Source organism: Engraulis encrasicolus, chromosome 3 (assembly GCF_034702125.1).
Source record: "Engraulis encrasicolus isolate BLACKSEA-1 chromosome 3, IST_EnEncr_1.0, whole genome shotgun sequence".
In the NCBI taxonomy this organism is placed as follows: domain Eukaryota; kingdom Metazoa; phylum Chordata; class Actinopteri; order Clupeiformes; family Engraulidae; genus Engraulis; species Engraulis encrasicolus.
Genome location: NC_085859.1, coordinates 58662721 through 58677809, shown reverse-complemented (window position 1 = coordinate 58677809; position 15089 = coordinate 58662721). Strand labels below are relative to the sequence as shown.

Here is a 15089-nt window from a genome sequence, read left to right as displayed (position 1 = left end):
TGTGTGTGTGTGTGTGTGTGTGTGTGTGTGTGTGTGTGTGTGTGTGTGTGTGTGTGTGTGTGTGTGTTGTGTGTTATTTGGTTTTCTGAGGGAAAATGAAAACCACAATTTTTTGTTTGTTTTGAATTTGATAAATGTATACCGGTATTCCTCTTGGTCGGAGTGACCACGAATCACGTGCTGTCCACTGTTATCATACGTCACATCAGAGCGTCGCAGCATCAGTTCCATCCCTGCGCTGCGTGCTCCATCCAGCGTCATGTGAATGGGGTGCGTGCGCGCAGCAAGCGATTCTTCTCTTCTCTTTTTTATTCATCCCGTCTCTCATTCGCTGCCCCTACATATAGACCCTCCTCCGCCTTGTCTCACAGGCTCATAGGCGCTGAGTGTATGGGGATGATCGGACGGCCGCTCCTTGCAGCGGGCTCCAGCAGCAGCAGGATAGTGTCTATCCCCACCATTCCCTCCCCTGTTTACCCTGCCCTGTCAAGCCCACTCTGAGGCTGATCAAAGGATGAGCGACCAGGGCAAAGGCTCTGGGTCCACCACCGCTGGAACGCCAGCCCCGGGCTCGGATACTTACAAAGGCTGGTTATTTAAATGGACTAACTATCTGAAAGGATATCAACGCAGATGGTTTGTGCTCAGCAATGGACTTCTCTCCTATTACAGGTAGGTTTGATAATGCCAAATCAAACGGTTCAAATGTGTTTATGCTCTGTTTGTAAACCGAGGGCAATTTGTCGATTACTGGTCATCTTCACTCAGCGACTTCTAAACTGTCATATATTCCTCCCTGCCAAGATGTAGCTGTGCTACACGTTTTAGTGTTGTGACAGCAGGCATTAGCTTGCTAGTCAAACATTGCACTTCGTGAGTTTTACGTGTGGCCGTCTGGCAACTTCGCTGTTGTGGGTGGGAAACGTGAGACTGTCCTGTCAGACGTACTCTCTCGCCCATTGAGCGTAGAGGTAAATGCTAGCCGCCTTGTCTGTCAACTTGGTGTTAGCAGGCTGGCAAACAGCCGCCCGTGACCCATCTCATTTGATGGTGGCGTCAGCTGGGGCTCAGCTCTTCTCACTTTACTCTGCGAAAACAAAACATTGGGCCTTTCTCAAAACCTAGTGCAGTGCACTTCCAAGTGTATCAGCCTAATTAGTCACACCCAGTGATTGGATATTCTGTAGAGTTCACCAAAGAGTATCCACACACTGGGTGTGACTAATGAGGCTGATACACTTGGAATTGCACTGCACTAGGTTTTGAGACGGGCTCATTGTATCTTCCAGAATTATTGTGCCTCCTTTACATCAGCCAGCTACTGCTTGCATACGACGGCAATAACGTTGTTATTATGGGGGTGAAAGTCATTCAAAATAAACGGGCGTTTAGTGCATGTGCTATTTTTGTTCAGTATGGGAGTAGGCCTAGGCTATGTCAACATCTCTTAATTAAAACACCAGAACTGAATTGTGGAGTTGTGCTTTAATTTTACATATCGGGGGGCATTAATTAGAATGGAATGTACTACTACAGTGCAGAATAAAACAGCATGCAATAGAAATGCATTCATCTCCTGATCTATTTACAACACGAAATACATAACTAAAAATGAATTTCCACAGCAGGAGACAGTATAAATCCATTATAAATGCAATACTCATGTGAGAAAATGTTTGTAGCTATTAAAACTACCCAGAAAGCTGTAACCATCAAGACCTGTGACAATAGGCCTACCGGTCAGATGAAATAGCCTGACAAAGGACTTGAACAGAACACTCTCCTGTTCCCAAACAGCTCTGAGCTCAGCAAATACGGAGTGTGACATCATCATGTACCCTATTTCTCTCTCAAAAATGCTGCCATCATAATTTGCATTAAATTACATTACATTTGTCAGGTTTTATCCAAAGCGACTTACAATCAAGGACATAGTTATACAACACAAACAACTATTTGTTCCCTTGCTTGAATAACACGCTGCAGTGATGACAATAACTGAACATGTCATGAACATCTTTGGATGCCATCAGGCTTATCTTGAGCAAGTCGACAATAGGGTAATTTCACGTGAAATCAAACACTTTGGGATCCGACTGACACGGATTTCAATCAGACTTGGTGTGACTTTTTAGTAGCAAGGTAGCACCTTTGAACTGCATTGGTTTGAATCTGACACTAATATTAAGGGAGAAACAGACTAGGAAAGGTTCACATGTGAGGGTAGGAATGAATGCAGAAAAAATGAAATGAAATGAAAAATGCAGAAAATGGTCTAGCTTCCACTGTGTCCATTCACAATGGGCAGAAGCTGTGTTGTTTTTGAGTACCTGAAATAGGGACCGACGAGGGTGCAGGGCCCACCGGGTAAATGCCCGTTATGCCAGATGGCCAGTCCAGTCCTGTCCCTGACACTACTCTATTACTACTTCATTGCAACTCATTTCAACCTTTACAGTATATCCCATTATCTCTTAAATTAATGAAGAACCAAACACTCAATTTTCAGATGTTGTTTATGACCTTACAGGCTATGTTTAGACAAGAAATCGGCCATTTTAGAATACGAGTTTTTTTTAGATATTCGATTTTTAATTTTTCAATTTATCATAGTTAATATTCTGAGGGTTATTGTATTCCAAGCTGATTGATTGTGTAATATGTAGAGCCAGAAAAGAGCTTTCAAACAATACCACAGATATCTTTCTGTGACTAACACTGACTGATATAATCAAGGCTGAATGTATAGTGTCCTACCCTCATTTGTCTGTTTCTCCCTTAATATTCATGTCAGATTCTGGGGTGCTACCTTGCTGCTAAAAAGGCACACCAAGTGTGATTGAAATCTGTGACGGTCGGGTCCCAAAGTGTCTGATTTCCCGTGAAATGACCCAATAACTACCTGTTTGCCTGTGTTACAGTATAAAGAGTTGTTCCCTACAACACCTGCAGATACACAAATACACAACAATAAGTGCAAATGCCAAGTAGGGTTAGTGGGGGGGGGGGGGGGTTGGATTTGAATTGGACCTACATTAGCACAGGGTTAAGTAGAGTCACACCCACACAACATACCTTGGAATCTACCCCTGTTCTGGGCCAGGAATCAGTGCAGTAAATAGTCACTAAATGCTCCCGTGAAAATGAAGTAGCACATCAGAATGAAACCTAGTGCTGATGTAACACTAGGGGTGTAAATCACAGCCTCCATGACGATACGGTACGGTATCGATTTCTCAAAGCAGGATCATTCAATTATTTTCTATCCTTAAAGTGATCCTGTCCCATTTTTGGAAATAAGCTCATATTACACCTCCCCTTGAGTTATGTTGAGTTTTACCTTTATCCTGTACTTTCAACCGTTCTCTGAGTACGGCAGTGCAAATTTTACCTCCATGCTAGCAGTTAACATTAAGTCCTATGAGACCAGCTGGCAGCTAACTGGTTTCATAGGAGTCAATGTTAACTGCTAGCTTGGAGGTAAAATTTGCACTGCTGTACTCAGAGAACGGTTGAAAGTACAGGATAAAGGTAAAAGTCAATTACTTAACTCAAGGGGAGGCGTAATATTATATGAGCGCATTTCCAAAAATGAGACAGTATCACTTTAAGAATTCCCCACGATACGATATGATTTGATCTTTTCAATAACTTTTCGACTTCTATTATGTTATGGATCAAGGGTATTGGACAGGGGCCAGCGATTCGATTATTTTTGATGCATAAGAGTGCCCCACGATATGATTCGATTAAGTCGTCGGCTGTAGGATCGATGCATCATTACATTTCTATTGTTACACCCCTATGTAACACCCTAGGCTTGAACCTGCGGCCTGCCAGGCAATGCTCCAGTTCGGGCATGGGAGGCATAGCACCCTACTGTTTAGCTAACTGTCCAGACCGATAAATGAGCGCTACCGATAAATGAGGTTTCGGGAGGAGGAAGGTTTGCATAGGTTCCACGCCGAACTCTGCTATTTGGAATCTATTACACTCACCCCTAAACCTCATTCCCATCCCGGTCTATGGCACCAGTGTAATTGAGGTCATCTGCGCTAGTTCACCACTCGGGGCCCGAACACGAGACCCCCGATTCCACTGAGCTAAAGGTCCAGACATCTCAGCACTACCGATACTGTATGAGCCTTTGGGAGGGAGGTTTACTAACGTTCTACGCCGAACTCAGCTAGTTGGCATCCTTTATACTGACACTGCAACATTGTGAAACACATTTAATCTATCAGTTGCCCTACAGGTGACACCTGTGTGTGTGTGTGTGTGTGTGTGTGTGTGTGTGTGTGTGTGTGTGTGTGTGTGTGTGTGTGTGTGTGTGTGTGTGTGTGACGCGTTGGCAGTGACACCTGTTGTTTAGCAGGCCTCCAGTGGAGACAGTTCATGTTTCCCTCTGTCCCTCCCTCCTACCCTCCCTACTTGCCTCCTCCCTGCCTCTCTGCTTGCCTGCTTACCTCCCTGCCTCCGTGCCTGCCTCCCTGCCTGCCTGTCTCCCTGCCTGCCTTCCTGCCGTGTGTGTGTGTGTGTGTGTGTGTGTGTGTGTGTGTGTGTGTGTGTGTGTGTGTGTGCGCACGTGTGTGTGTGCACGTGTGCGTGCGTGCAGGAGGGGTGAGCAGGGACACACACATAATGCAGCTGTCGCTCAAATGTTATCCCTCTCTTTCTCCCTATAATTGGTTCATCACCATGTGCACACACACACACACACACACACACACACACACACACACACACACACACACACACACACACACACACACACACACACACACACACACACACACACACACACACTTCATCATCAGCATGTAGGCTAGGTCATCTCCCTCAAGGACCCCTTGACCGAGTGCTCAGGGCTGCAGTGAAAGATATTGGGGAAAAGTGGCACACACCAGAAGTGTGTGTGTGTGTGTGTGTGTGTGTGTGTGTGTGTGTGTGTGTGTGTGTGTGTGTGTGTGTGTGTGTGTGTGTGTGTGTGTGTGTGTGTGTAGGTGGTCCACACACACTTCTGGTGTGTGCCACTTACCCCCATCCCTGAGCAATCGGTCAATACACACACACACACACACACACACACACACACACACACACACACACACACACACACACACAGTGAGGAAATGTTTTTAATTTTACTTTTACCAGTAACATCAAAACTACCCCAACAAAAGGGGTCAAAACATGTGGGGTCCAGGGTTTGGGTCCCACATGTAACTTGGCGAGAGCCCCAGCATGTGGGTGCACTTGCATACATGTGGGTGGTTACCCAATATTTTACAGTAAATTAGTGATTTTTTTCTTTGATGTCTGAAAAATGTGTAAAACATATGTTTTTGCCACACATCTGTGTACCCTGAGTCTGAAAACATTATTTCAGTATTTTACAACAGAATGATAACCCAGTGTTTCCCATACATTGAGGAAACTATGGCGGCCCGCCATAGTTTAAATTTGGCCGCCATAGTTTCCGAAAATGTAAAAAAAAAAAAAAAAAAAATTTTTTTACTTTTTTTTAACTTTTTTTTTTTCTTTTTTTTTTTTACGATTGCCGTTTTTGTTAAAAACGATTTGAATTACGATTTCCTTCGCATTTTTCTCCTGGAGTAAATACATCCTATAGAGAAAACCACAAGTGCTTGAAAGACAGAGGGATCAAAAGCCTAGTCAAGTTGTTGTAGTTAACTTGGGTTTGGGAGCAATAAAAAAAAAAAGGGAAGGGACAGTTGGGATGAGTTTACTAACACTCCCCAGGCTTTGTTTTACAGTTGTAATGAGTTAGGTGACAGCCCTTCATTGACAAGGCAAAGGAGACATCGGGCTGCATAGAAATGAATGTGTAATGAATGTGGATAGACATAAATGTGTAATATGTTGTTCCGCCCTTTTAATGGGAGGAATTTTGAAAAACTGGCCCTGTGACCAGCACCCCTCATGTAGAATGTGTACGCCTATGTGTGTGTGGGGAAAAGGCATAGCCTACCCTCTTAGACCCTTTTTGTTTATGCGTTAACAATTTCACAGTAATCTTAAATTCTTATCTCTGCTCCTATTTTGTTTTATTATTTTTTTCATTACATAGACCCCTGCATGTGTATTATGTAGCCTTATTTCTCAAAATATAAATGGCTGAAATGTAGGCTAGGCCCATAGTTTCTCCCTTCAGTAAGTGGAACACTGAACAAAATAAGGTCTACTGTGCGCCGTGCTAAGTATAAGTGTTTTACCGTTTGACCATTAGTGTTCAATGGTTCATATGAGTGTGAATTAAAATGATGCTTGTGTTTGTATTTTGAGAACAAAATTTCCCTTTGAGAAGAGAGTACATCATTTTGAGACAAGACGTGCATTTTTCAGGGGTAGTGAGGAGTTTTGCCCGTTGTTTGTGAGTTTTTTGGACTTGTGTGTAGAGATTAGAGAATTCGAGACATGATTCCAGAAATTGTGTGTAAGCAATCGAGAAAAACTGTAATCAGACTAGCTGCCAAGCCTCCAACACTTATTGTTTGTTTGTGTGAATGTGGATGGATGTCTGCAAGAGAGTGTGTGTGTGTGTGTGTGTGTGTGTGTATGTGTTTTTGTTACCTCCTTGACTTGGCTTTTTCCGTGACTATGGCCACAGAGTCAGCTAGTGAGAAGGGCACAGGAGACTGTTGAGAGAGGTGGGGCGCACACACACACACACACACACACACACACACACACACACACACACACACACACACACACACACACACACAGCTTTTAGACAGATGAGGCAGGTAAGTACGGTTAGGACTCGCAACAGTACACACCTGAACCAGAGATTCTTTAAGTATATAGAGATATGCCAACATAATAGGTTTCTATGGGCACCTAACGCGACCAGGTTCCGGTCTGCCTAAAGGGCCGTGTCATAATGCTCCTACAATGAATAGAACAGTTCTTAGGTCTGCCGACGTCTGCCTAAGGAGGGCCATAATAGAACCAGGAAACAATGGGCCAATGGAACCTCTCTCTCTCTCTACTCTCTCTGCCTGAACCCTCCACCTGAATTCACCTTCAGGGTAGGCAGCTCTCTCTCTCTCTCACACACACACACACACACACACATACACATTGATGCACACACACGCACACACACACACACACACACACACACACACACACACACACACACACACACACATTACATTACATTACATTACATTACATTACATTGCATTGCATTTGGCAGACGCTTCATAACCAAAGCGACTTTCAAAAGAGGACATAATCATAGCCAACATCACAAGCAAATACGAAGTGCACAGGAAATATACAGAACAACAAGTGCAGATGCAAAGAGGGGTTGGTTAGTAGTTTTTTTTTTTAAGTGTGTATACACACACACACACATACACAGTAGTAGATACTCATGAAAGAGGAGAGTCTTTACTTGGGTGGTTGACGTTTAAGGGCGTAACGCAAAAAAAAAAAAAAAGTTTTTCAAATTCCTGAAAAAAATGATGGATAAAAATTGGAAAAAAATAGAAAAAAATAAAGCACTTAGTGGTCTGTGGAATTTCACCTTATTTTTGCCATTTTTGGGAAAATGTGTCCTGCATCAACACATAGCATAGGCATGTAACACCGCAGGAAAATGGAGTCACACCACAGGGAATTCACTGCATTATGGCCATTTTAATCCTTTTGTATACATGACTGACATCTGAGCTCATGCTAACTTGATAATGATATTGTGCTTAATCTTAATATGTGTTTTCATTAATAAAAACACTTTTTTTCCCTCCTATAAGAGCAGTCACACCACAGGACACCATAAAATGAACCTAAGCATTGCGTGACAGAAAGATTGCAATATGAAGACATATTAAGAGGTTAATAGTCACCTTAAACTTCCACAGCACTCTCCAATAACTGAGGTACTGACTGGTTAGGATCCAGTCTTTAAGACCCTTGTAGTTGGCTTTGCAGCTGCCCATTCACAAACATTGACATACATGTCACCCCACAGGACGCAATTTGTGTTACGAAATTGAACTTGTAGTTAATATTACTGTCTTGAGTTTTTTCCACATTTACATATCTTAATCTAAAGTTAAGATTTATGCAATCATGCCAAATGCTTCATACATTATTCAAAATGTTGTTGGTTAATTTATATATATTATTATATATTGTTTAATTAATGTTACAGTCACACCGCAGGAAATTTGACATATAAACCTTTACATAAATCTTAACAAAAATGTTTCTTCTCATCTAAGACTAATATGAAACATAATGTACCACATCTTCTTTCATTGACATTTGTTTTTTAAAGGAAAATAACAGTTTTGTAGGTTTTTAACCAATGTTACGGAAAAACAAGGCGTCACGTCTCCCACCCACTTGCTTCTTGAAGGCTGCAAGTGATGTGCTTAGTCTTGCTGCCCCTTCCGTTCCACCAATTGGGTACAACAACGGAGAACAGTCTTGACTGAGAGTACCTAGGGTGAATGGATGGCAGAGCCAGATGGCTTGTGCTGGAGGAGCGCAGTTCTCTTTCAGTAACATAAGGCTTTAGTAAGTCCAGGGTTCCCACTGGTGCTTGAATTTCAATTAAGTGTTTTCAAGGTTGTGAAAATGCTTGAATGTTTGGTGAAGTGCTTGAAAATGCTTGAATTTGTCTCAAGTCAAACTCCCCCAGAAATTTGGTGCTTGAAGGTACTTGAAAAGTGCTTGAAGTTGTTCATGAAAAAGGTGTCGGAACCCTGTAAGTCCTTCAGATAAGCTGGGGCCATTCCTGTGATGGTTTTGTAGGCAAAGGTCAAGGCCTTGTGCTTGATCCGGGTGGCGATCGGTTGAATATCAACCGTGCCGCCGCATTCTGGACTATCAGTGGTTTTAGCGCCCAAGCAGGTAGACCTGTCATGAATGAGTTGCAGTAAGCCTGATTTATGCTTCGGACGCATAGCCTCTGCGTCCGTCCGTCCGTTCGTCCTGTGTCTGTGCGCGACCACGCCCCCCACGCAGAGGCTCTGCGCCCGTCGTCGAGTGCCTCTAAAAAATCCTGACTATCCGTCAGACGGACGCGGAGGACGCATGCAAAAAGGCGCTTGATTGGTCGCTACTTCCTTGTTCTTGTGGCAGCGCAATGGCGGTAGTTTGCGAGAGCAAAGCTGTATTCTGTTAAAAACTATATTAATGCCTTGTGTGTAAATGTGTTTAAATACACGAAGCGACATGCTAAGTAGCAAACACTGCATCAGTTGAACGATCGTGGCACAATGCCTGCTGTCCGACTACCGTAGTCTGTTGTTCACCGAATGTAAACACATGTCAGTAGAGTCAACTGTTTCCATGCCTGCATTTTAAGCATGTGAAAACAGACTGGGTGTGTCAAATAATGATGGTAGTGAGGATGATGGAATGATCAAATAATGATGGTGAAGGTAATCGCGCTATTTCAAATGTGGCTCGCAACGAGACCTCGGGCGCAGATGCATAAACGTGGAGCTGGTTAACGACCAGACCCAATCGACAATTGAGGTGCGCAGATGCAGAAGTCTAATCTTCCCTGTAGTCAACGGGGGATAGGACCGTGGCCTGGACCAGTCGTTGTGTAGAATATTGGGTTAGCACAGGTCTGATTTTCCGCACGTTGAACATCTGGAATCGACAGGTCCAGGTGACTTAGTTGATGTAGTTGGAGCATGACAGCTCGTCGTCAATCACCGTCGTCCTTCATCCACGTTGACAAGTCGGTGAGGCAGGCAGAGATGCTTGTCGAAACTATGGTGTCCTCTGGATGGAACGACAGGTACATCTGGGTGTCATCAGCATAGCAGTGGTAGGAGAACCCATGTGTTTGAATGACACGTCACAGGTAGGAGGTGTATATTACAAACAGAAGGGGCCCCAGAACTGATTCTTGGGGTACGCCTGTGGAGAGGGTGTCGTAGACAGTTTCCCTTGCCATGACACACTGACGGTGCGTCCAGATGTAGGAGTTGAGTGCTGACAACGAGAGGGAGAAGCTCTGGCCCTCTGCATCCCCACCCCCTTTACTTCTACATGCACGCAATGAACCCTCCACCTGAATTCACCTTCAGGGTAGGCAGCTCTCTCTCTCTCTCACACACATACACACACGCACACGCACACGCACACACACACACACACACACCCTTATCCACCTCAGCTCTGTGAGGATTCTATTAATAGTCCATTATGTTCGGGGGTGATTGTCACTGCTGCTACCGGCACTGCTGCTGTGCCCTGCCTGCCGTGTGTGTGTGTGTGTGTGTGTGTGTGTGTGTGTGTGTGTGTGTGTGTGTGTGTGTGTGTGTGTGTGTGTGTGTGTGTGTGTGTGTGTGTCACTGATGCCGCTGATGTGATGTAAGGTAAGCCTGCCGACATCTGAGAGCTGGGGTGGTGGAGTGGTGCTTTGTGTGTGTGTGTGTGTGTGTGTGTGTGTGCACTGAGCTGAGCTGAGCCTCTTCAATGGGTAGGCTGTGTGTGTGTGTGTGTGTGTGTGTGTGTGTGTGTGTGTGTGTGTGTGTGTGTGTGTGTGTGTGTGTGTGTGTGTGTGTGTGTGTGTTTTGTCGATAGTGGCACCTCAATGGGGAGGCTGTCTAACACTTTGTTCTACTCAACCTGTTGTGTGTGTGAGAGCGAGGGGGGGGGGGGTAATTTGTATACATCTCCCAGAGGTGTGTATAAATCCACCCAATACACATGCGCACGTGCACACACACACACACGCATGCGACCAAACACGTACACACACGCAAATACACACACTAGTGTTTGATGTATTTGTTCCCATAGCCTAAGAGGCATGATTTACTCTTAGTGACAGCTCCATGAAGGAAATTGCTGTGTGTCCTTGTTTTAACCTTCAGAGCCGCATATGAAAACATCGCTCCCCTTCGTTCCCCCCAACCCATCTCCAAAGCCAACGCTATATACTGAACCAGTAGAGAATTAGAGAGGTGTAGATATACTGTGTGTGTGTGTGTGTGTGTGTGTGTGTGTGTGTGTGTGTGTGTGTGTGTGTGTGTGTGTGTGTGTGTGTGTGTGTGAATGCGTGCAGGGCACGCATCACTGTGTCATGTCAGCACTTTCTACACACATACACATACACACACACATATTGCGTGGAGGAAAAACTCTTTGGCCAGCAGAATTATGACTGACTGACTGACTGACTGATTGACTGACTAGCATTACTAACCCTTCACTTCCTCCACCTTCCCCAACCCCCATCTCTATACCGATTACCCTCTCCACCTCCATCTTCCTCTATGTTTTTGAACGAACGCCCCCTTGACATCATCATAAGCTTCCCAACACCCCCATCATAAGCCTGCCAAGGCCGCCCTTATGCCGTGATCACACCGCCTGTGTTGAATACGTGGAAAGATGCGGAAGTAATTGACTTTGTATGGGAGAGCAGGCGGCAGACGTGTTAAAAGCCGCGAAAGCGTTTCTAGAGTCAAGGTCGTCAAAAGCCGAGGGCGAACTTCATCTAAAAATATGTAATGAGCTCGGCGGCAGCAGGCGGCAGCCAATGGAATGTTCACATTTTTCTAAACACGAGCTTCGGTTGGTCGAGATTCCTGGTCGAACGCTTCAGGTTGAATCTTTTGCCGCGTTCAACGCCCCTGTCCTGTGCTTTCCAGGCAGGAGTCAGCAGCGTTGTAGCTCTTTCAACGCCGGCAGTGTGACCGGAATAAAATAAAATAGGCTAAGAGCCTAGCCACAATATTTTTGGGGGGACTATTCTTCATTCACCATCCCGTTTGCAAATGAGAAAATGACATTAGAATTGTGCTTTTGCAAGATATTGAAATACAATGCTGTTGTAATGGGTCAAAGTGGCTAGCAAGTTAGTTAGTAAGTAAGCTAGTAAGCTAGTAAGGTCATTTCTACCAGCCAAATTGAAATGTCTCCAGCATTTGGACGGTTGGCTGGTGTTAATTCAGAGTGCTGCTCCTGACCCGTCTGAGACCCTTCAAATGGTTAATGTAGTAGTAATTTAATAATCCCCCCCCCCCAGTGACGGACGGTTGGTTGTGAAATTACCCCCCCAGTTTTTAAAAGCTATCTGCGCCCCTGTGCATAGGCATTTCACACCACAGGAAAATGAAGTCGCACCACAGGAAATTCACTGTATTATGGCCATTTTAATCCTTTTGTATACATGACTGACATCTGAGCTCATGCTAACTTGATAATGATATTGTGTTTAATCTTAATATGTGTTTTCATTTATAAAAAACTTTTTTCCTTCTATAAGAGCAGTCACACCACAGGACACCATAAAATGAACCTAAGCATTGCGTGACAGAAACATTGCAATATGAAGACATATTAAGAGGTTAATAGTCACCTTAAGCTTCCACAGCACTCTCCAATAACTGAGCTACTGACTGGTTAGGAGCCAGTCTTTAAGACCCTTGTAGTTGGCCTTGCAGCTGCCCGTTCACAAACATTGACATACACTTCACCCCACAGGATGCAATTTGTGTTATGAAATTGAACTTGCAGTTAATATTACTGTCTTGAGTTTTTTTCACATTCACATATCTTAATATAAAGTTAATATTTATGCAATCACGCCAAATGCTTCATACATTATTCAAAATGTTGTTGGTTAATTTATATATAGTCAAGTCAAGTAGGTTTTATTGTCAATTTCTTTACATGCACTGGTCATACAAAGAATTTGAAATTACATTTCTTGCTTTCCCATACAGACATAGACTAATCTAGGTAAGGACATAGACAGTATAGACATAGACAGTACTTATACATGGACTTAAGACAGTATGGACATAGACAGTGCTCATACAGACATTTAAAGTGCAAGACTGGACAACAGAAGACTTGTAGAGGACATACATTAAGAGGTATTGTTGTGCTTTTGTGCTTTTCCTAAAAAAGTCCTTTATAGCGTTCTGACATGGTAATAGTAGCATTTTGAAGAAAAATAAATATTAAAAAGGGTCTGTCAAGTACACCAGCAGCAGTGTGTGTGTGTGTGTGTGTGTGTGTGTGTGTGTGTGTGTGTGTGTGTGTGTGTGTGTGTGTGTGTGTGTGTGTGTGTATGTGTTTAGTGCAGGTAGAAGGTGCGGTGTGCGTCTGTGTGTGTGTTCGTGTGTCTGTGTGTGTGTGTGTGTGTGTGTGTGTGTGCGTGTGTGTGTGTGTGTGTGTGTGTGTGTGTGTGTGTGTCAGTGTGTGTCAGTGTGTGTATGTTTGGGTTTAGTGCAGAAAGTGCAGTGTGCTTGTGTGTGTGTGTGTGTGTGTGTGTGTGTGTGTGTGTGTGTGTGTGTGTGTGTGTGTGTGTGTGTGTGTGTGTGTGTGTGTGTGCGCATGTTTTGAGTTAGTGCAGGTTGAAAGTTCAGTCACAAGTATAGTAGTGCAGGTGGAATGTTCAGTCGCAGATATGGTGGTGGGGGATAGGGGGGGGGGTTGTCAGTGGCCTTGCTGGCTAGAGGCTGACAGTGGAGGGAGAGTGGGTTGAGTGTTCAGCATCTTGATCGCTTGGTGCATTGTGCTGCTCGCCAGCCTGGTGGTACGGGAACGGAGGCGCCTGTATCTCTTTCCAGAGGGCAGGAGGCTGAACAGTTTGTGTGCAGGGTGGCTTGTGTCATTATATATATGTATTCAGAACTACAAGCGGATTCCAAAAAAGTTGGGACACTTTGTATTTTGTGAATAAAATCAAAATGCTGGCATTTTCAAAACATCAAATATGTTAATAAGGGAGAGCATTATGTACAGACAACATATCAGTTGTTAAAGTCAAGCAGAATTATTGTTTTGAGGTTATTATGTGATCATTTAAAATTGGACCCATGCAACAAATCTCAAAAAAGTTGGGACAGGGCCAAAACATGTTGTAATAGTTGGATAATTCTGAAAATAACACAAGGAAGAATACTTTAACAGGAACTATATTGACTGCCAACATTAATGCACAACTAAAATACCATCACAGAAAGGCTGTGGCACTCAGCAGCGAAGATTTTGAGGGACTAATTACTTATCTATTACACAGAAAGATTGAATTATCAAAATTGCAGGCATATAAGGCCTATTTCCGTAATATAGAGTTCTGTGTAATCATTGCATGAGTTATGAGATCATGACATACTTGTGGTCAATAAGCAAACTATGACACTCCAACAATGACAGCTCTCGAAAAAATGACCATAAACACAACACTTGATTAATGCACATGATGCAGACATTAAACAGTGTTGCATGCGGAAAAGCTCATTCTATGGACCTAGGAGACATGTGAAACTGTCCTCTGATTACAGGATGGAAAATATTTAATCCTTTTTGAAAATTATGGAGTCATGCACCCTCCAGGTTATATAGAAAATGAATACTTCAGCTTGATTTAGTGGTCAGTCTGAAAGACAGCAAATATGATGGTAAGGGGATGCAGAGGTGACTTGGTTAGGGTCTTCTTACTCATGTAGAGCATTAAAATGAGTGTTGGATGATACATACAGACTTTAAACGGCAAACATAGCAACCAAGGCATTATATTTTGGAGCACCGCCTTTAGATATTGTCCCCTAATGGTGGCAAATTTAAATCTCTACTATGTTCCAACCGTGTGGTTCCATCATAGGAGTAAACAGGTCACAAAATTGTTTTCTTGCAGTCAGGATATGCCCATATTAAGCATAACAAAAAGGTAAACAAGTTGAAGAACACACCTATCAGTTGAGCTGCTGAAATCATGTCTCGCATATCAAAATATCTAATTTTTGAATAAAATTATGCCATCAGTCAAAGTATTTAACTGTTCAGTCTCATCCCTTGTGTTGTGTTTAGTCTTATCTAATATAAAATGCATTTTATTGGCCCTGTCCCAACTTTTTTGGGATTTGTTGCAAGGGTGAAATTTTAAATGATCACATAATTACATCAAAACAATAATTCTGCTTGACTTTAACAACTGATTTGTTGTCTGTACATAATGTTCTACCTTGTTAACATATTGAATGTTTTGAAAATGACAGCGTTTTGATTTTATTCACAAAATACAAAGTGTCCCAACTTTTTTGGAATCCGCTTTGTATTTGCGCACTTAT

The 15089-nt window shown here is 43.3% G+C and overlaps 1 protein-coding gene across 2 annotated transcripts in view; it reads left to right on the top strand.

Moving 5' to 3' along the window:
- Window positions 1-280: 280 nt before the first annotated feature.
- LOC134446418 (oxysterol-binding protein 2-like) overlaps window positions 281-15089 on the top strand; it is a 158228-nt gene continuing 143419 nt past the window's right edge. For both annotated transcript variants that reach the window (XM_063195791.1, XM_063195790.1), the window contains exon 1: window positions 281-672. In XM_063195791.1, the coding sequence (XP_063051861.1) occupies window positions 515-672 (158 nt within the window). In that variant the 5' untranslated portion in view covers window positions 281-514. The remainder of the gene's footprint in view (window positions 673-15089) is intronic.